The following is a 22,315-nucleotide window of genomic DNA, read 5'->3' on the forward strand; positions in this document are numbered from 1 at the left end:
AGGCTTCCAAGACAATGTCAGAGGAGGCAGGGAGGTTAGAGGTGAGGGTCCAGAACTCCCAGTCTCAGCCACTAAGACCTGCTGTGGTTTCTTTGGGGTTGGAAGGTGTCATGGGAATCAGGTAGGATGGTGGGTGGCTGGGTGGGACAGCCACAGCCTGTGGAGAGCACGCCCTGGCGAGCCCTGACAGGTTATGGCTTTGGCTTCAAGCCCCTGCTTCTTGGAGCCGGCTGTTGCTAATGCGCCTATGTTCTGTGGAGGGGCACCAGCATGCCCCCAGACACCCCAGGGTCCCTGGCCTGTGTGTATCTGCCTAGCACCTCACTGCTGCCGGTCTCTGTGTTGCCTTTGTTCAGTCTGTCTGTCCCCACCTATGTGTTTCTGGCCCCATGAAGGGAGAGAATTAGAGGTTCAAGGTGTGGGCTGTACCTCCTGGTTCGAGAAGAACTCCTTGCAGGATGGCCCCTGGATTGCCCTAGTGGGCATCAGACATTCAGGAGGGGCATGAGTGATCTCAGAAATCAGAAGGTCTGGGTGCTCAGTGCATGGTTTAAAGGGAGGGGCAGTCTTGGCACTAGTCTCTGGATAGGCTGGGAGGTGTCATGCATGCCCAGTAGGGCTCCTGGTGGGTAGATACAAGCACACTGATCCTGCCCTTCTCTCTGTTCCAGGTTGATTGTCCTGGGCTGTGGCTGACGGAGCAGCTGGAGCCCTGGATGGGCCCTGACCCAGCCCCAGGGAGGACGATGGTGCCCCTGGTACCCGCACTTGTGATGCTTGGTTTGGTGGCAGGTGCCCATGGGGACAGTAAGTATGACGTCTTCAGATGCAGTGCTCCCAGACCAAAAGGCGGCTGGCATTCCTCCCAGCAGCACTCTGGGTTGGGAACAGGACCACTGAAAGATGTCCCTGTCCACTGTATTCTAGAGAGATGTCTCTACCCTTGGAGACATCCCCTGCCATGAGGGCTAGCCTGACCCCGCTGTGACTTGGGAGCAGTGCCTGTGTGTGCCCTTCCACACAGCAGGATAGAGCATGTGTGAGTGTGACCCTGCTGCATGGGTTTGGGGTGAGACGTGTCTTAGCATCACGTGGTCTTTGTAATGACGTGCTCAGGCATGTGGTCTGTCCGCTGGGGCAGAGGTGTGCAGGAGGAGCAGAGTGAGACAGGAACTGGAGCAGGGGAGGCAGCACACACAGGGAGGGGCCCTGGGGACCTTCAAGGCAGAATGTTCCCCTCCCCTGCAGACCCCCTTAGCCCTGGATACCGTGGGGGAGGATTGTGCTCACCCTGCAGAAGGCTGACGCCCAGCCTGTCTGTGTGTGTGTGTGTGTGTGTGTGTGTGTGTGTGTGTGTGTGTGTTGACGATGGGTGGAATCGTCCCCTACCCAGATCCAACTCCGAACTTTGGTCCCTTTCCTGCTGCCCTTCCCCCTGCCTGGCACTTCTAGACTGGCCGCAGCCCGCCCTGTCACCATGGTTACCACTGCTTGGTTACTGGTGGGAGGCGGAGCTCAGGGCAGACTTAGCCAATAAGAGGGCTGGGGGGAGGGGCGAGGTCGGAGCCCAGGTCCCTGGGGGAAGGGACTGTTCCCAGCCTGTCCAGAGCCCCTGGAGTTGGTCTCTGGCCAAGGGGAGGTGGGTCATCTGACCACAAAGACCCCTCCCTCCCCAAGGCTCTGGACCTGGCTCCCCTCCACTTGCCCCTATCAGAGCTCTTTCTACTAATGGCTCATTAATTATTCAGAAACCAGTCCTGGAGGGGGTGGGACGGGAGGGCCGCCCTTTGTCCTCCCCGACTGCTGGCCCTAGGTGGGGCTAGAAGGACAAGGGGAAAGAGGAGGAGGAGTGGTGGTGGGGGAGGGACATCTAAAGCCTGAGATGCCACAAGGGAAGAATTGGGGGCTCCCCGTCAGGGTTGGGGGTGGTCTCCAGGCTGATGGTAGAAAGCTTGAGCCTGCATCGGGCTGGGAAACAAGACCTGCTCTGCTGGAAGTGAGGCTTGCCAGGTGTGCTCAGTGTGAACTGCCCTCTCCCCCTCAGCCTCTGGACACCCTTAGGGCCTCTTTGATGGGAAGCATCCCTGTCCCACCCAGCACTACCCCGAGTGTCTCTGCGTTCTCACTGTCCTGGCATTCCCACCCACCTGGTCCCCCAAGTCAGGAGCTTGGACCTCCTCCCCGCTTGCTGTCCTATCCCACATCTCATCCATCACCGTGTTCCATTACTTTTACCTTGTGACTATCTCTAGAATGCATCCACTTCCACCACCCTCAGCTCTGGTTCAGGCTGGAGCATGCCACAGCCTCCTGAAGGGCTTCTGTCTCCAGTTTCTTCTCTCATTACCAGTTCTCCATCCCAGAGTCGTGTTGCCAAGTGAAAACTCTACTCCCCACCCTAAACTCTCTCCTCTCTCACTCCTGTTCCCTGCGGATCCTGCGGGTTCTGTTAGCAAGTCACTGTCCGTGTCTTCAGCGGCAGTCAGCCTAGCGGTTAAGGCACGCGCAGCCCATGTTGAGTGCCTGGGCTTGGTACCCAGCCTTGACTCTGGCCTCCTGCTGACGCACCCTCCGGGAGACAGCAGTGATGGTTCAAGTAGGTGGGTTCCCGCCACCCACATGCGAGTCCTGGACTGCATCCCTGGCTCCTGTCTTCCACCTGCCATTGCAGGCATCTGGCAAGTGAACCAGCAGATGGGAGCTTTCTCCCGTGGCCACTTCTCTCTCTCTGCACCATCTCTACCCCTCCAATAAACAGCCTCCCAAGCAGACAAGAGGCAGCTTCATCCTGCACTGTCACCCTCAGCTGCCCCTGCCATGCTGTCTTTCCTGGACGCTAACACGCTGTCCCCTAGCCAGGCCTTAATTTTCGTCCCCACATTTTTTACCTGACCAAGGCCTACCTGCTCCCTGTGCCATCACTTCCTTCATGTGTGCAGTCGTGGCTGTGTCAGCTCCATCTGACTCACCTGTCTGTCAAGGAAGGGGCCAGGCATTGTCCAGCTTAGGGCTGGACTAGGGCAGTAGGTAAGGAAATGGGGCACAGGCCTGGGCCCCCAGAACGCATAGGTAGGGACAAGATGGAGCAGTTTCTTTTTCTTTCTCTCAGTTTTTTTTTTTAATTTAAGATTTATTTATCTTTTTATTGCAAAGTCAGATATACGGAGAGGAGGAGAGACAGAGAGGAAGATCTTCCATGACATAATTCAATCCCAAAATGACCATAACGGCCAGAGCTGTGCCGATCCGAAGCCGGAGCCAAGAGCTATTCTAGGTCTCCCACGTGGGTGCAGGGTCCCAAGGCTTTGGGCCGTTCTCAACTGCATTCCCAAGCCACAGACAGGGAGCTGGATGGGAAGCGGGGCTGCTGGGATTAGAATTCGTGCTCATATGGGATCCCGGCGCGTTCAAGGTGAGGACTTAAGCTGCTAGGTCACCGCGCTGGGCCCAGATGGAGCAGTTTCTACAGGAACCTCCTGCTGGCTCCTTGGGGACCAAACACCAGAGGATTTTTTCTTTTTCCTTGAGAAAGCGAAATAGTCACCATCTACTATTCTCTCCTTCAAATGCCTGCAACATCTGGGACTGGGTGGGGCCAGAGCTGGGAGTTGGGAACTCAATCTAGGATTCCCGTATGGGCAGCAGGAGCCTAAGGATTTGAACCATCACCTGCTGCCTCCCGGGGTCTGCATCCCAGGAAGCCAGAGTCAGAGTCAGGGCTAATGGCTTGAATGTGAGATGCAGGTACTTAACCAGCAATGCAGCCATGTGGCCAAAACACAAACACAGAGCTGGGGTCCCAAGGGTAGAACCAGAACCATCTGCAGACACTGAAATCCCCCTTCAGTAAGGTGAGGGGTTCAGATGTCCCAGACAAAAGGTCTTGAGGCAGAGGCTGGGCTTATAGGGGGCACTGGTGACCCAGCCTCAAGACCTACCTTAAATAGAACACACTTTTGGATGTGTCCCCTTGCCAAGGCCAAGCTTGGGCTGACCATGGGGTACTCATCGCCAGAGGCAAGTGGCCAGACGCAGACAGGGCTAGGCTGCTGCAGAAGGTAGGGCGGGCGCCCCAGAAAATTGACGACCAGAGCAGTGGAGCGCAGAGCGGACAAATGTGTTTCTATAGGCCTCTTAACGAGACAAATGAATGGGGGCCCTGGCCTCGGAAGGGAGCAGGGGGAAGGGGGTGGAGAAGCAGCTGCCAAGAGTTAGCCCAGAGGTCCAGTGGCAGTGCCGAGTCAGCTCTGGTGGAGTCCTGGGCATACACATGGGGCTGGAGCCCCGCTTGGCAGCCCCCAGCTCTGTGGGAGGGGAGGCTGAGAGGCCAGACCCAGTCCAGAGCCGGAGGCTTAGACTGGAATAGTCCAGGCCCATGGGCAAGTTTGGTGGCAGTGGCACAAAAGCAGAGACCTCAGCATCCAGGGAAGGGAAAGTCAGGAGCTCCTTCCAAGAGGGAGGTTGAAGGATATATGAGCTTGTGCTCTTTGGGGTGCTGTGGCACAGTGAGGTGAGCTGGGAGTTGGAGAGGAGTGCAGGGGAGCCGCCCGAGCCCTCAATCAGCAAGGCTCAGGAAGGAGGCAGGCTGAGGTGTGAGTGGGGCCCTGGTTGTGGCTCCGGTTGCTTTGAGCCCTGGAAGCCCAGAGCAAGGTACTTGGTGCTGGGTGGAGGAGGCCTGCAGAACATGACAGGCACCACACACACGGCTCTGCCTTGCCCTCCCCCTCAAGCCTAGGACTGGCTGAGCTAGACTCTGCCCTCTCTGTGGAACTTCCGGCACACACGTTGCTTTCTCTCTCTTTCTGGACCTGTTTTCCTATTGTGCAATTGCACCTGGAGAGGTTGACTGAGGTCACGTGAATGAAGCACCTGGCAGGTACTCTTTCTTAAGGGCCACAGCCCGGCGCTCACCTTGGGACACAGATGGCATCTTGTGTCCCCTGGAACTGGTCATGTCTAAACTGCTCTCTTTCCAGGGGCAGTCACTGGAGAGCTTTAATGCACTCGCAGCTCATCAGATGGCCCAGTGCTTGGAAAGCCACCTTTCCAGGAGCTCCTCCCACCGCCCCACTGTCCTTTGCAGCCCTGTGTCTGCTCCCTGCTGCTGTGAATTGCTTGTGCGTGTGTGTGTGTGTGTGTGTGTGTGTGTGTGTGTGTGTGTGTACCTACTCCACAGGGAAGGCACAAAATAGCAGTCAGGCTCTCCAGGGAGGAGGTTTGGAGATGGCCCAGTTGAACTTTCCCCGGGGCTGGACCCTGCAGCCCTCTCCAGAGGCATGATCTGCCCTGACACCCTGAGGGCCCAGGACCACAGTTCCTTTCCCAGGCCATTTGCTCCCACCCTGCCAGCCAAGGCCTGAAGGTAAGGGGCCTGGGTGGTCAGGGCCTACATGGGTGATGGCCAAGACTATGGAGATGTGTGCTCCTTGGCCTGGACAAGGTATGCAAGAAATGCTTCTTTGCAAGAGTACAAAGGTAGTGAGGTTGGAGGAAAAGGTCTGGGGAACTGGGTGGAGGACAAGAGCCAGGAGAGAGTGTCTGACCCGTGCTCCCCAAGATGCTTGGTGAACAAGCTGTGTGGGGCACCCTGTGATGGATTCCAGAGAGGCAGGAGCGGGGTGGGGGTCCCTCTAACTCGGCCTCCTGGCTGCACTGCTGGGAGGGGGGCAGGGCAGGAGCACTGGGGAGAAGAGTCTGTCCCACCCCACCACCACCCGCTGGCCTTGGGCACCTTCCACCCTCCTCAGGCTTTTCCCTGGGCAGCCATCCTGACCCGCACCTAGCTTCCCTCCCCCGGGCTTCTGGGCTCTTTGTTTGGCCTAGAAGCCCCGCCCCACCCCGCCTCCAGACTCACTCGCTGGCCTGGCCATTCTGGTTCAGCAGGTTCTAGCCTCTGGCTTGGGGCGGGTAGCCAACTCGTTGAGGCAGGACTAGCGGGGGCGGGGACTTTCTTCCCGAAATTTCCCTCCCCCTTTGTGTGTGTGTGTGTGTGTGTGTGAGAGAGAGAGAGAGAGAGCATGCAGCCGCAATCTCCACCCTTGGCACCCTTGTATGCCTGCACCTGGGCCACCCCTGGGACCCAGTAGGAAACAAGACTAGCAGGTGTCTCCCCCTCGCTGCGGGTGTTGAAGGCAGAAAAGCAGTTATTTGACTCCAGAAGTGTAGAAAAAATAATAACCCCCCCCACACACATGCATGTCATAAGCTGTGAGCACGAGTTATTACCTCACTCACCTCCCTAACACTTTGCCAGCAGCTCTGTGGTTGGCTGGCAAAGGGCGTTCCCAGAGAGCTCAGAGCCGGCACTGAGTCAGTGTGGGGTGGGGCAGCCACAGGGACCCAGGGAGGTTTTTGAACCAATGATGTTTACCTTGAGAAGGGAAAGTGAGTAAGAGTTAGTGGGTGTAGACTTAGTGAAGTTCTCAGCCAGACAAGCAACTGTGCAAAGGCCCGGAGGCCACAGGGAACCGTGCTTTATGCAGGGTATCCCAGAGAAGAGTGGCTGGGGCAGACCTGGAGGGCTCGGATCAGGAGGGAGCGGGCTGGTGGCAGAAGTGAGATTGGAGGCCGGAGCGTGAGCAAAGCGTGCAGACGGGGAGATGGTATCTCCCGCATAGAAGGAGAGTAGGAGCTGTTCACCAAGTCCACAGGTGTGGGACAGAGGGTGAGGGTGTGTGGGGGGCAGGAGTGCAGCCCGCATCCACCTCCCCTCAGAGAAACAGCCACAGAATGGGCTGTGTAGACAGCTGCACCCTGCCAAGGCCTGCACTTCTTTCGGAAGGTATGGAGGGAGGAATGTGCTTGTTTCTGTGCTTACCAACCCCCCCCCCCGCCCCGCCACCATGTTCCTCACCAAGGCTGCCCCCGTTTCCTCCATGCCCTGGCTCCCCTGGCGTATGGGCCTTGTTCCACTGCTTTCCAGTTACACTAGCAGAGAATTGGATCAAAAGTGGAGAGTGGAATGCTGGCATCCTGGGCAGTGTCTTAATCTATGTGTCCACACCTGTACTGAAACATTCTTACATCTTTAAGCGAGGGGGGAAAAGCGCTATGGCACCAAAAACCTCATAGGAGCACCGGTTCCGGGCTGCGTGCTGATGGCCTGGGAAAAGCAGCAGCAGGTGGCCCAAGTGCTATACCCCTGCACCCACATGGCGGACCCAGATGAAGCTCCTGGCTTTGGCTTGTCTCAACCCTGGCCATTACAGCCACTTGGGGAGTGAACTGAAGATCTGTGTCTCCCTTTGTCTCTGTAACTGATTTTAAGTAAATAGATCTTCACAGAAACATGTACAGACCTCCCTGCAGTGCTCGTCTCGTCCCAAGTCCCAGCTCCACATGCAGGCCCCTGTGCCGTCCTCACCTCCTGCTCACTCCATGGCCTGGCATCAGCCACGACCCTGCCCCTGACAAGGGCCTGCTCCTCCTAATCCCATGTGAGCCATTTTGTGCCACGTGTTTTAGCCTCAGACAGCTTGAATTCAATTTCAGATATGCCTCTCAGTGGCTTTGTGACTTTGGACAAGTGGCCTGAGCCTCGCAGGTGGGACTACTGAGGACGGAGAAGGGAATAAGAGTCCCCTCCCAGCAGAGAGCCGAATTTCTGTGCCAGGGTGCGGCCCGGGCCCCAGGCGCATGGGCATCACCAAGCAGGTGGTCTGAAAGGTCATTCCTCCCGGTGTAGTCCTTCTAGAGCTGTTCATTGGCCTGATTAATAAGGACATGGATCTGCTGTCAGGACTAACGAGGCGTTGCCACATCTTCATGAGCCAGATTTCTTTGGTTCTGTGACCCTGGGCAGCGGTATTCACAGGGAGGTGTGCTGTGGGCTGGCCCCAGGGTATGTGCCAGGGTGATGTGGGTGTGTGGCAGCACAGAGACTAGGCTCCTCCTCCACCTCCCAGTGTGTGGGGGACCCTAGGGAGCGGTCTGTCCAGCCTGTTGGGAGGCATAGCAGGGAGGGGCGGGCTTACAGGAAAGCATTCACCTGGGAAGGCATCCAGCGATACTTAGAAGCTGGAATGTCTGGGCCTTTGGGGCCCACTGGTATGTGGGGGCCAGGGAGAGGAGGAGATAGAGTTTCTGGCTGGAGCCTGGGGGTGGCTGGAGGTGCCATCCCCAGAAGGAGAGCACTGGGGGAGGGGCGGTCTCCAGGATGCTTTCCCCTAGAACTAGGAGTGGGTGAGGGTCCGAAACAGAAGCATGACCTTCCAACATGGAGCATCTGGTTTCTCGCATCAGGACCTGGCACATGGAACCTTATGCAGGGCTAGGGATTGTTACTGGTTTCCCTGGATATCTCTCTGAGTTGGGGCCCTCCCACTGTCCTCCCCAGGAACTGCCTGCCACCTGCACTTCTAACCATACCAGTAGTGGCCAAACCTTAATGAGTTGGTGTCTCCCTCTCTCTTACAGGCAAACCTGTGTTCGTTAAGGTCCCTGAGGACCAGACAGGGCTGTCGGGAGGTGTGGCTTCCTTCGTGTGCCAGGCCACAGGGGAACCCAAGCCGCGCATCACGTGGATGAAGAAGGGGAAGAAAGTCAGCTCCCAGCGCTTTGAGGTACGGCCTCCATGGGAAGGGGCAGGCAGGACTCGGGGTCTGTCTGCTCTGAGGTCTAGTCCCACACCTCTCCTTGGGCCTTCTGGGGGAAAAAGGACAACTGACTGAGCGGGCTCTCATGTCCTGAGTGGGCTGTGACGGCACGTGTGTCCTCTGACAGGTCATTGAGTTTGATGACGGGGCAGGGTCCGTGCTGCGGATCCAGCCGTTGCGAGTGCAACGAGACGAAGCCATCTATGAGTGCACAGCCACCAACAGCCTGGGGGAGATTAACACCAGTGCCAAGCTCTCAGTGCTTGAAGGTATGTGCCAGAGAGGGACCCGTTGTGCTGGACGCAAGGACAGAGGCATGGGGAAAGCCAGCCAACCCTGGCCCTGTCACAGGCCTGTATGTATTTGGTACAAAGGTGGGCTGATCACCTTGGCGTTGGCCGAAGTCAGTGGTGGACGGGAGTCGCCCCTGTACCCAGCTTGTGCGGAGGGCAGGTAGTACTGCTGGGTTCTGCTGGGTTCCTGCTCACCTAAGGTCGGGTCTGGGTCTGACAGCGATGTGGAGCTGCAGCTGTGTGTTGTTGAGGCTATGTGACTGTGGACCTGATTTTTGTGTGCAGTTTGGCAGTAGGTGTTGAACAGGTATGTTCCTATTTTGCCACTGTGTGCAAGTGCCCAGGCAGGTGATTGAGATTCTGTGGATTTTGATGTTTTCTGTCTGTTGCTGCCTCTTCCATTCTTTCCCACAAATATTCCCTGGACTGTCCTGGAGTGCTAATCTTGAAAAATTCTCAGCCTGGAGGACTGGCTGAGGAGTTCCCCCAGGGAGGGGGAACTGTGTCTGAACCACATCTTGAGAAGTACGAGTTGGGGGGCAGTAGCACATGTTAAGGCACAGAGAGATAATGGAAGTGTCGTTGCACGCTGAGGTTTCGCTGGGGGCTTTTGGAGTCGGGGGCAGAGCTGGAGGCTGCAGGCAGCAGAGATGAATGGCAGGACAGCCCAGGCCTGGAGAGGAGGTGGGTGGACACATGGGGTCAGGCTGAGCACCTTCCTCCCACAAAGGGAGCCGCATAGGGTACAGAGCAGCGTGCTCAGGCCCTGCTGTGGCAAGTTCAGCAGGCTGGCTAGAGTCTGTGGGTATATTTTCAAAATATTGCTTTGATGTGGTTTTCAACCATTTTTCATTATTTTCTTTTAAAGATTTATTTACTTTTATTGCAAAGTCAGATATATAGAGGAAGAGAGGAGGAGAGACAGAGAGGAAGATCTTCTGTCCGATGGTTTACTCCCCAAGTGACCGCAACAGCTGGTGCTGTGCCAGTCTGAAGCTGGGAACCAGAAACTTCTTCCGGGTCTCCCACACAGGTGCAGTTTCCCAAAGCTTTGGTCCATCCTCGACTGCTTTCCCAGGCCACAAGCACGGAGCTGGATGGGAAGTGGAGCTGCCGGGATTAGAACCAGTGACCATATGGGATCCCAGCACATTCAAGGCAAGGACTTTAGCTGCTAGGCCACGCCACTGGGCCCATCATTATTATTATTTTTTTAAAGATTTATTTTTTTAATTTTTTATTGGAAAGGCGGATATACAGAGAGGAGAGACAGAGAGGAAGATCCTCCGTCCGATGATTCACTCCCCAAGTGAGCGCAACGGTCGATGCTATGCCAATCCAAAGCCAGGATGGCCGATGCTGTGCCGATCTGAAGCCAGGAGCCTCTTCCGGGTCTCCCACAGGGTGCAGGGTCCCAAGGCTTTGGGCCGTCCTCGACTGCCTTCCCAGGCCACAAGCAGGGAGCTGGATGGGAAGTGGGGCTGTCAGGATTAGAACCGGCGCTCATATGGGATCCCAGGCATGCAAGGCAAGGACTTTAACCACTGCGCCACCGCTCCGGGCCCATCATCATTATTTTTAAAGATTGATTAATTTATTTGAAAGAGTTACAGAGAGAGATCCATCTGCTGGTTTACTCCCTAAATGACCACAATGACAAAGTCTAGACCAAGCCACAGCCAGGAGCCGTGAACTTCATCTGGGTGTTCCACATGGGTGGTAAGAACCCAAGCACTTGGGCAATCTTCCATTGCCTTTTCCAGGCCATTAGCAGGGAGATGAATTGGAAGCAGAACAAACAGAATACAAACTGGTGTCCAGGTGGGATACCAGCACTGCTGGCAGCAGCTTGACCTGTTGCACCACAACATCAGCCGCTATATTTGTATTTATTTGGGAGATACATATAGGCAGAGTGAGCTCCCACCTGCTAGCTCACTCCCCAAATGCCTGCCACTGCCAGGGCTGGGCAGGAACCAAAGCCAGGAGCCAGGAGCACAAACTAGGCTTCCATATGGACGGCGGGAACCCAGTTAATTCAGGCATCACTGGTGCCTCCCAAATGTCTTCAGTGGAGGGGAGTTGGAGTGAGGCGCTGGAGCAAGAGACCAAACACGGGTCCTCCAAGGTGAGCTGTGAGTTAACTGTGAGCCTCAACGCCTGCTGCTGCTTTTTCACATGCAATCTGTTCCCTGTTGAAACACTGAAAAGCATAGAATAGCATATAGGAAGCATTTAAATCACTCATTATCTTACCTCCGTCCTTAACATCTGCTGTGTTGGTATTTTTTTTTTTTGGCCCATTTTCTGTGCCTACACATTTGTGTCTACACTCTGTATCAGACATGAGGTCACACCAGTGATCTTTGGACTACTCTTTTAAAAACAAAAAGTGGGCACAGGCATTTGGAGCAGAAATTCAGTGACAGTTTGTGGCACCTGAGGCTCACACTGGAGTCCCTGGGTTCAGGTTTCTGCATTGCTCCTCATGCATCTTCCTGTGAATGTACAGTCTGTATGTTATGTGACGGTTCAAGTGCTCGGGTCTGTGTCACCCGCATAAGAGACCTGGATTGAGTTCTAAACTCCTGTGTGTGACCTTGCTGAATCTCAACTGTAGGAGGAGCAAGCTAGTGGGGAGACCTCTTTGTCTCTCTTCCTCTGTGTAGCACACACATAGAGAGCAGACATCAGGGACTAGCATTTGCCCTCATAGATAAAACAACTGTGACCGATCTGACACGTGGCCTAGTGGCTAAAGTGCTTACCTTGAATGCGCCGGGATCCCATATGGGCGCCGGTTCTAATCTCGGCAGCCACTCCCCATCCAGCTCCCTGCTTGTGGCCTGGGAAAGCAGTCAAGGATGACTCAAAGCCTTGGGACCCTGCACCCGTGTGGGAGACCCGGAAAAGGCTCCTGGCTTTGGATCGGCACAGCTCTGGCCATTGCGGCTTGGGGAGTGAATCATCGGACAGACGATCTTCCTCTCTGTCTCTCCTCCTCTCTTCCTCTATATATCTGACTTTGCAAGAAAAGTAAATAAATCTTTAAAAAAAAAAACCTGTGACTGGTGTCAGAGGCCCTGCATTGAATTCCTGGCTCTTGTTCCTCACTCCAGCTTCCTGCTGACTTGGAACTTGGGAGTTGACTGTGTTGGCCTCAGGAGTTGATTTTCTGCCACTCAGGAGGGAGACCTGGATAGAGCTTCTTGCTTCCAGCTTCCCCAAGCTGTTGTTACTGGCATTTATGGGGTGAACCACCAGATGGGAGCTCTCTGTCTCTCTGCCTTTCAAATCTAAAAACAAAATCAACAAACCAAAACAGAAACCCCATATTGTGAACATCTTCCTTGTCATTAAATATTTTTCTGCATCATTATTTTTAATGGCTGTGGTAAGGCTATATTACATGGAAGCATCCATTCCCTTATTGTTGGACATGTATGTTCAAAGTCTTTTGCCTTTAGAAATAAATGCCCTACATAGCCTGGTGGACAGGTGCATTCACCTTCCTGATTATTTCCTTGTCCCAGGTCCATGGAAATAGAATTGCTAGGTCAGAGAGCACACTCAATTCTAAGCCTTTCAGTATTTGCAGAAGGTTCTGTCTGCTGACAAGCAGGTCATAAGAGGACCTCTTTTCTGTACATCTTTACCACCAGGAATTATCATTTTAAAAAAATACATCTTTGCCAACTTAATTGGCAAAAAAAATGGCATCTCACTTAATTTGCATTTCTTTGATTGCAAACGCAGTCGAACATCTTTTCACATTGGCCATTTTTACGCTGGAACTTTTCTGTGTTCATATAGGCATCCACTCTGAAACTCTTTTGCCGTTGTGTCTTGGGTAGTCAGTGGTTCCACAGTCTTCACGCAGCCCTCTCCAGCAGGGCTGTGGAGGACCATGGTGAAGAGCAGGGACTTGGAACCTGTGCTCTCCAGGCAACCTGGGACCAGTCCCTCTGCCCCTCAGCCTCATTCGTTCCATGGTGAATAGGGCTGTGGCCACCCAGGCTGGTTTGGAGAGCTGAATTCCATGCAGTTAGGCACTTCCCAGGCTTGTGACCTGAATGGACAGCTCCCCTGGGGCTGGAAGGTGTATCTCCCCAGGTGGACATGAAGATGCTGCCTGTCCCCTCCATTCCCTTGAGGGAAGGAAGTTGTGAAGCTGAAGCCCAGAGGACAGGCCCTGGGCCAGGATCCCTGTCTGCCACTCCTCCACATGTGACCTGGGAACAGGTATTTCAGCCCTGTCCTTTCATCATCTGGCCTGCTGTGACACTTGGCAGGTGGCTGGAGGGCTGGAACTGGGGCTTGTGCTCCAAAGGGCGCAGACTGGGAAACAAGGTTTCCTCCAAACCCCAAGCCCTCTGTCCCACCACTGCCCTTGGCAGCTGCCGCATCTAACAGACACAGGTGGTCTTTCCAGGCTGGGAGTGGGCCTTCCTCGGTAGTTTCTTGCTCAGAGGCGAGGGGTATATGCTTGCACTCCCCGGTGCTGGCAGTGTCTGGGGAGCATTGTGGGTGGGACAAGTCCCTGCCCTGGCCCTGCTCCTGCTGAGGGACTGGCAGTGGCTGCCGTGGGTTTGAGCAGACCCCTCCTGCTCCTGAAACAGAACTCAGAAGAAAAATGCTGACTTTCCCAGTGTGTGTAACCTTGACCAACTCCTGGCTTAGATTAAAAAGAGCACAGGTCAGGGGGGCGGGGTTGCATGGAGGTGGCCCAGGCTGTGACTGCCCTGCCTTACCACCTGAAGCTGAGGTGCCCACAGGAACTGGGTGAAAGGATGGCTTTCTGGAGCTCTGAGGTAGGACCAGGAGAGAGCCAGGAACACTCCTGGGCAGCCACATGGGGCACACGGAGGGTGAGATGAGGATGACACTGGCCCGGACCCCTCCAAACACATGAGGAATGGCCAGGCTCGCCCAAGGCTGGACTTGAGGCTGCTGGACACCTGGCTCAGGTGTGGGTTCCTCACTCCTAACAGGAGCCCCAGCCTGCCACCACCCAGCTTCCCTCATGCCTCCCTGCAGCCTCCATACCCTGCTTCCATGGAGCCTCACGCTGTCTAGGGAAGACCTTTCCTTGGCCTCCTCACTGACCCCCCCCCCCATTGGGGCCAGCACAAGGTGGGGTGGCCAGTACCCGCTGGCTGGGGGCGAGCCTGTCCGTGCCCCACGTTCCTGTCTGAGTGGTAATTGAAGCCATTAGCGCGCCAGCCTCTCCCTCGCGGTAATGGCAGGAAAAGCTCTTCTCGCTCTGCACTCTTGAGGCGGCGGCTGAATCACTCCCCCTCCAGCCCGCCTGCTGCCGCCACTGAGACAGGGAATCTGACATTTTCCCTCGCAAGGGAGGGAGTGCTGGGGGAGGGGAGGCAGGCCTAGATTCCCCGGCCTTTCCTCCAGGAGGTGGGGGCATCAAGGGCCTGCAGCTAAGTCCAGGACAGCAGGTACCAGGCCGGGCAGGAACACCTCCACCTCCCCCGCAGGAATTGGGGCCAGCAAGAGGTATGGGTGGGGCCTGGTGACAGGATAGGTAGGCACTCTGGATGGACAAGGAAGAAAGGGACAGGGAGGAGGAGAAGGAAAAGAGGCTATGGGTTAAGGATGTGTTGCTTCCAACTCGTCTTGGGGTCTGGCCGTGAGGGCTTGGCAGGCTGGCAGCAGCTGTGGCATTTGTCTTGTGATCATGGATACAGCAGCTCCTGTGTGGTGTGTGTGATGTGGGTGCTTTGTGTGCCGTGTGTAAGACAGTGTATGGTGCAGCCTGCACTGCTCCTTATACCAGGGGGTGTAAAGCAGACTGTGTGCGTGCAGGTGCCAGTGGGGGGAGGGGCATGGAGTGCACAGCAGGTGGTGTGTACCTTATAGGCTCTGTATGCAGCAGGCAGTGTGTGGGGGGGTGGTGCGTGTGCGCAGGTGCAGCAGGGGTGCAGTGGGACTGTACTGCAGGTGCTCTGCACCTTATGAGCTAAGTGGAGGGGCGTGTACAGGAAGTCGCCTATGCTGAACCAGTGGGGTCAGAAGTGCTGTGTCTAAGCTCATTATCTCTGAGGCCCCCTGAAGAGCCCTGCCTGAAGCTGGTGGTCAGCCAGGGCAGCTGGACACAAAGAGACAAGGGACAGTATGATTGGGCTCAGCTACTCTCAGCACCTGCAGGAGCTCCTCAGCATCTGGCAGCCAGGCCAGGGGGCAGGATACACTAGGTGAGGGCCCTGCCCAGACCTGTCTTAAGAAGATCTTGAGGGACTGTGTCTTCTTTCTCTCCTTTCCCCACCAAGACCTGTGGCACCAAGGCTCTGTGCCACATGGTCCCACTTGACCTTTGTGCCCACATAAGCATGTCACACAGACCCAGAAACCTAGGTGACTCTATGGAGTGCCTGGTGTTGACTGCCCTAGGGCGGACTCTTGAGGAGAAGCCAATTGGCAGGTGCGTGGGACAGAGGCCAGACAGGGAGCTGGTCAGGGTTGTGTGGACCTGGTTGTACAGTAGCTTTGACTTTGGAAGGCTTTGAGACCTGTACATGATAAAGGACTTTTAGACCCCATTCCCCAGTCCCTTTAGAAACAGCCCCAGGGACAGAGGCCCTATAAGCAACCTAGGACCCGTCCTATTGTGTCCTAGGCTGGGTTGGATGGGTGTGTCTTCTCCCAGGGAGTCCAGCCTGGCTCCCTGCCCCAGGCCTGTCTGAGGCCTCCACCCACAGTAGAACGACTGAGTCCAGGTCTGATGTTGAGAGATGAGGAGTTGCTTCGCACGTGGCAGGATGTGCCCCTTTCTGCTGTCTGCCTGGGAACCAAGGCGACAGACTGGTTTTGCAGAAGCTGAGCCTGTTATGTACCTCGCTAGCAGTCTCAGAAGACGTCAAGAGGGCCCCAGGCCAGCCTCTGTCCCTTTCCCAGCAGCTCAGTCATGCGCCAGCAGCCAGGGTCTGTGTGACTTGTCCTCCTCCCTCCCTGACCCCAGCCCTGCCATGGCCACAGGAGGTTGTAGGCCACGGGCTTGAGGGCAAGAGAGCTATCGGATAGAGAGAGCCACTGGCAGGGGACCTTTGAAGGTCAGAGTCTGGGTTGGTTGGTACCTGGGATCCCCCATGTGTCCTGGTCTGACTACCTTCTGAACGGGTCATCCTGGAGGCTGGGCAGTCCTCTTCCCTCTTCCCTTGGCCTTGGATGGTGCTCCCCGGATCTGCTGTGTATACATGGCCTCTTTGCTCATTCCTTTTTGCCCGGTCACTCTCAGGACCACAGTGGAGCCATCAGATCCAGAACAGTCCATCAAGTTGGAATTTTCAGCATCCCCATGGGTGTACTTTTTCTATCCTTGTTTTCCAGGAGAGGACTTTGTTGGGGATGGGGGGGGGGGTAACGTGAGAGGCCCCTGTGGATGCAGAGTGAGGTATACTCAGATCAGTGAACAGGACCTGGGCTTGGAGGTGGGGGCAATGAGGGGAACAGATTAGAAACAGGATAGAAGTAGTGTGGCCTGCCCAGCCCCCTGTGAGGCTAGGTAGATGGTGAAACTTTTCCAAGACTCAGATAGGGGCTTGAGGGGATGAACTGATTGTCCCAGCTAGAAATCTCTGGAATTGGGCTTATGTATGCATCAGGATGGGGGTGGGGAGTCTGCGAGGCCAAGTTACATTTGCCTGGCACTCCAGAGGGGATGTCTGGGGATGGTGCTGCGAAAGCTGAGGAATGGCAGATTCCAGGGAGCTAGAGCCAAGATCAGAGACGGAGGGCTCGAGCTGAGTCTTGGCGTTGGGAGGAGATTCCCGAGAGAGGAGGAAAGCCAGACCCGTGCCAGGCTGTGGAAGTCAAGAAAAGGAGCGTGTGGAGGGGAGGAGGAGGGGAAATGGTACGCGGGGCAGGGTGGTGGCCAGGCGAGTGCCAGCAAGCATCCTTTGGATTTAGCTCTGTGGAGTCACCACTGACCTTGGTGAGTAAGCCACAGGCAGCAGTGCGGGTGGCAGCTGGGCTGCAGGGGGCTGAGGAGAGAGTGGGAGGCAGGCTTGTCCATGGGCTGGAGTGGCTGGAAGCAGAGCCTGAATGGACGGGAAGAGTCTCTATATAGAAGTGGGGCGGGGGAACCCCAGGAGGAAAGTCCATCCCCGAGCCTGCAGGCTGATGTGGATTGGGCATCTTCCACGGGGGACATGGCCCCCTGCCAGCCCTGCCCTTGGCAGGGAGGTGGTGGCAAGGCCTCTCTACCCCAGGTTCAGTAGGGCCATGTGGAGCGCCAGGGAAGCCCAGGGCGGGGCGGTGATGAGAGGGGGAGGCCCGGCTGCCGACAGGCCCCAAACAGCTGAGATTCAAAAACAAAACAGGCTTTTAAGATGCCAAGTTTGATGAAATCTGAGTGCTAGAAGAGGTGGGAGTTTTCTCTTGGAAAAACAGCTGAAAATTGAGACTGAAAGCTGCGAAGGGAGATGGGCCCAAGGCTCTCTGGGCTCCCCTTACTGCCTGGAAGCCTGGCTCTCTCGGAGAATGGGAGCTCATGGCTCTGGGGGGGCCTTGTGCCCTTTGGCCCAGGGTGGAGCTACCTCACACACCAGGACCTTGGCTTCCTGGGAGTGCCTGAAGGGCACTGCCACCCAGGAGGCTCCTTCATGCATCTCTGTCCCTGCATGTGGCTCCAGGAGGCACATGTCTCAGCACATGTATGTCTCTGACATTGCATATCTGCATATGTGTGCTTCCGTGTGTGCGTGTCCCCCTCTGGCTGTGCTTTCATTGAGTCCACAGGTACATGTCACTGCAGGTGCCCATCCATGCACACACACACACACACACACACACACACACAGGTTTCTATTTTTGCACCTGTTTCTCCATGGTGGGTCCAGAGTATCTGTGATCAGAGACAGGGTGAGGCCAGACCTACCACTCACACATAAGGAAGGGGGTCGGACTTACATCACTACCCGCCCCCCCCACCCCCAAGGGAGCCCGTGTTGTGTGCCTGTGCGTGTCACACAGGGCAGAAGGGTGTGCTGGCAGATGCTGCTGGGGACCCTGGGACCCAGCCCTGAGCGGCGTCTCCATCTGTCAGCATCCTCATGGTATAGCCCCCTCCCTATGGCTCAGACTGTGCCTCAGGCATCCCAGGCTGAGCTGGACAAAGAGCCTCTTGTGTGCTTTAAAGGGGGCCTTGGCGGCTCCACCTGGTCACTGCTCTGAGCCATCCTCCTGCCTCTCCTGTCAGTATCCCACATATGCCCCAGTACCCATCTGACCTGCCTTGCTGCTGCCCTCCATCCTGCTCCCCTTCTCCTCCTTGCTCCAGTGTTTTACTTCTTCCTGGAAACGACCAAGATAGCAAGCAGGTGGGCAGTCAAACCAGTGGGCTTCACTACAGAACCTCAGCCACTTCGGCCTCACTCTCCCAGCCCCACCCTTCCCCCCTACACGCCATCATCTTCCTCTGCCTATGCAGGGAAGGGAACAGGTCACCCACCGCAATGTTCAGAGGAAGGCACCCAGGGATACAGGAGAGGTTCATGGACACATGCGCCCCCGCTGCAAGTGTGCACAGATCTTTGTGGGCAAACTATGGGAAATGTGCGTGCCACCTGTGCAAGAGTGAGTGCGCAGACTCCTACCACCGGGCACCCCCTGCTTCCTCAACGCTGACTTCTCTTTGTGTCCAGGGATCATCTTATCAGAGGTTGGCCCAGGAGAACAGATACCGTGGACACTGCGTGAGACTGCAGCAGCAGATATGGGGTCTCCCCGCACTCTGCTGGGCACCTAGTGGGGTTCAGGTGTACTGTAATGTGGAGCGGGAAAGCCTAAGAGGAGGGTTCCCTGCAGTTGCCCTAGCAGGATCCTGGGCAGGCAGCAGGCGGAGCGGGGAGGGGCGCAGCCGCTCCGCCCAAGCCGGGGTGGGAAGGGCGGCGCCCAGTCGACCGCGGATGCGCGCGCCCCACACGGACACGCGCAACCCTTCCACCGGCACAGCGCCCGCCTCTCCGCCGTCGCCATGGTTACCGGTGGCCTGGAAGGGGGGATGGGCCCCTCTCTCCCCTCTTGTGCTGACTGCCCTCAGTCACCACCAAGCGCATTTTGAGGGACTTGGGAGTTACGGCTACTTCCCGGTGGTGGACTGTGTGGGTGCAAGCCTTCAGGTGTGCACATGTGAGGACACTGGAGCTCCTTTTGGGGTAAATCCAGGCTCCTCAGAGTTTGGGCTGGGGTCTGCATGGAATCCCGAGCCCCGATCCCAGCTGGCAGAGGCGTCACTTCCCCTGGCTGCTTTCCCCCACACCTCTCTCAATCCCCTGCCCTCCCCACAGGTGTTTCCCAGGAGCAGCGTTCCTCCCACCCGGGATTGTGCAAACCCCACCTCCCGTTACCTGCGTGACCTTGGGCAAGGTTCTGGCCCTTCTTAAGCCTTGTGCACCAGTGGGTCTCCTAGGGTTTAGGAGAAGATTAAGTCATTTGGTCAAGGCAGGACCTGGACCAAAGTAAATGCCTTGTAACCTGTTATCCCTCCTATTCTTGCTTTCCTAGTGCTGGATGGGTTTGGGGTGTTGGTATGTCAGCCCCAGCAGTCCCAGGCTTTGTGGGTACTTTGGGGATGTTCTGGGGGTGGGTAGAGCTGTTGACACCCCCATGCTCAGTGCTCATGGTCGGCAGCTGTTCTTGGCTGCGCTTGAAGGTGCTAGGCCCCTGGGTGATTCTGAGGGACTGTGCCAGGCAGCCGTGGGTTGCTCCCGAGGGGGTCTTGGCCTTCCTGTGAGACCCACTTCCCATCACCCAGCTGTCAGGACAGCAGCCTTGGAAGCACAGCCTGGAATCCTGCTTGGCACAAGGGAATGGCTTTGGGTCCCGCTGTTTTACAGACAGCTCTTCACACTCACCGGTTTCAGGCTCTGGCGGCAGTGCCTGAGGGATGATCTGAGCCAAGGACAGAGCCATTGAGGGCGCGATAATTGAGGGAGGAAAATTAATTGTCCTTAATTTGGCATAAATCCCAAAGACCTTCCCCGTGTCAGGAATTCAGAGTGGATTCCTGGGACACAGGGCCACAGGCATACGGTTTTCCCTTCTCCTTGGGCCATACCTTGCAGGTGGATAGGGAGGCCACCTGACTTCTGGTTCTCATTCTAGCCAGTGTCCCCTCTCCACCTCCCCCTATTCTAGTCCCCACCCAGTTGCTCACAGGGGACGTGGCGGGGAGGGAGTCGAAGGGACACATCTGAGCAGGTTTCAGTGAGGTCTGAGCACAGTCAGATGGGGTCCTGGTGGACAGGATAGTTCCGACAGCCATAAGTGCTCCCTGATATGAGGGGAGGGCAGGGTAGGCAGGGAGCCCTGGACCCCAGTTCCTGCCCAGTGGGGCCTTCCCGTAAGGCAGAGTTGTCAGGTGAAGGAAGCCATCATCTGGCTTGGTGCAGTCCTAGTCCTCTTCATTCCCCACCTCCCTCTGTTCTCTTGTTGCTGTTTAACGTTTTCTTTTTTAAAATCCAAGTTGAAAGTCAGGGCGCTGTGGGATCATATTTACAGCCAAGGAAATGCTGGGTTTACATCCGGAATTTATGGATGGGGCTGCAAGCCGGGACACGTACAGCCAGCTTTGAGAAAAGACTGGTGAGGGGAGGCCGTGCTGCAGATCCTGCCGCCCCACCTCAGTACCTGCCCCTTCTCCCTTTGGGAGGGTCTGGCAGCTGGGGTCCAGCAGCAGATCCCAGGGGCTGGGAGTGTCTCGCCCCTTGCCTGTTGGCTCCTCTAGCTTCCTTGCCCCCTAATTGCTCCCCTGGATTTCTCAGTGTCTCCAGGGAAGTCTTGCTCTGCTAAACCTTTCCTCTCTTCCCGCTGAGCATGCCAGGTACTTCACCCCCGGCATAAGAGCCTGACCTCAGCAAATGTTTCCACACGCTCGACTTGTGCTGGGCCTGCTGCAGGGGTGGGGAGGTGTACAGTGGCATTGGTCACCCCCACCGTGGAGCCCAGCTTCCTGCTGGGAGGTAGACAAAGGACAGCTGCCCCCATTTTACCTGGCATCCACATCAGTGGAGAAATTCTGCAGGTTCTTACAAACACTTGACAGCTTGGTCCCAGTAGAGAGAGCCTCTCAACAGCCTAGCATGGCAAAGGGGGCCCAGGTCCCAGCTCCAGTACCTCTCTGCCCAGTGGCTCAGCCCTGAGTAGCCACACTTGTGTCCACTGATCTGTCTTAGGTACAGATTCTGTGTCAGGTGCTCTCTGACAGCACGGATACAGGATTGGTTATAGTCCTGTGGATGCTTCACATGTTGGGCACAGGAACCCTGTGCATAGACCAAAGCAGAGGCACGGATAACAGTGGCAGCCCCCCCACATCAGGCCCCCCAGAGCTGGTGGAGACACGAGTCCTGCCTGTCTTTGCCAGTTTATAGCCTGGTGCCTCAGTTGTTCTATTGCTCCCAAGGGGTAAGGAGCAGGCAGCTGTTGGGGCTACTACAGGAGTGCAAGGGAGCAGGCTGTACTGATGCTTGTCCCTGTCGCCACTCAAAAGGGATTTCCTGGGGGCTACAGCCCTTGAGAAGCCAGGAGAGAAAAGTTGTTTGGCCTCCCTCCCAGGCTTTTTCATTTCCTTAGCATCTCCATGTTCAGAAATGGGCAAGACTAGAGTCAGGCCCCAGACAGAAAGTGGGTTTTGGTGAAGCCCAGAGCCCAGACCCTGTCATGGGGGAGCTGAAGGCTAGATGCAGGCAGGCGTGGAGGGACTGCTGTGTGTGTGTGCATACATGGGTCAGGGCACGGGTGATGGCTATGGATATCACAGTACAGCAAGGGCCCCGTGGCCTGGTGTCTGTGCAGCGCTTTCCACTGTGACTGGCAGAGTGTTGATCCTTGTTCTTCTCAGGGTCCAGAGCAATAAACGCTAATGTCTTTGGTCTAAGGCACTCCTTCTTACACCTGCCCCTTTCCAGCCAGGGCCAGGGTGGGACCCATTGTAGCCCCCTGCTCTGCCAGGGATCCCCTTGGGAGGAGCAGCTTTAGGCAGGGTGGGAGAGAGGACAGTTAAGGATCCCTGCCCATCTGGGCATTGGTGGGTGGGGGTGGGAGGGCAGCTGCCCACAGGGATGTGCTGGGCAGGGCTGGGTCAGCACTGATGTGTCCATTCTGTCTGCAGAGGAGCAGCTGCCCTCTGGCTTCCCCACCATCGACATGGGGCCACAGCTGAAGGTGGTGGAGAAGGCCCGCACAGCGACTATGCTGTGTGCAGCAGGCGGAAACCCAGACCCAGAGATCTCTTGGTTCAAAGACTTCCTGCCTGTGGACCCTACCGCGAGCAATGGCCGCATCAAGCAGCTGCGTTCAGGTGAGCAGAGCTCAAGGCCCAAGAGGCCACCCGACCTTACAAGAGGCATCCTGCCAGAACCCTGCCCCTCTGAGGCTCTGGTGTCTGGGGGCTTCCCTCTAGACCCATGGGCC

At 56.3% G+C, this 22,315-nt stretch overlaps 1 protein-coding gene across 6 annotated transcripts in view; it reads left to right on the top strand.

The window, feature by feature from the left end:
• The first annotated feature begins 677 nt into the window (after positions 1–677).
• Positions 678–22,315, top strand: part of PTPRF (protein tyrosine phosphatase receptor type F) — a 66,543-nt gene continuing 44,905 nt past the window's right edge. For 4 of the 6 annotated variants that reach the window (XM_040974339.1, XM_040974340.1, XM_040974341.1 and 1 more), the window contains exons 1-4: positions 689–807; positions 8,416–8,561; positions 8,722–8,863; positions 22,014–22,202. In XM_040974339.1, coding sequence (XP_040830273.1) covers positions 717–807; positions 8,416–8,561; positions 8,722–8,863; positions 22,014–22,202 — 568 coding nt within the window. In that variant the 5' untranslated portion in view covers positions 689–716. Of the gene's footprint in view, positions 808–8,415; positions 8,562–8,721; positions 8,864–22,013; positions 22,203–22,315 lie in introns of all 6 variants that reach the window. The other 2 variants (XM_040974337.1, XM_040974338.1) reach the window with 1 other exon arrangement.

The sequence above is a fragment of the Ochotona curzoniae genome, unplaced genomic scaffold (genome assembly GCF_017591425.1).
Source record: "Ochotona curzoniae isolate NIBS_2020 unplaced genomic scaffold, NIBS_Ocur_1.0 contig_2404, whole genome shotgun sequence".
NCBI lineage: Eukaryota > Metazoa > Chordata > Mammalia > Lagomorpha > Ochotonidae > Ochotona > Ochotona curzoniae.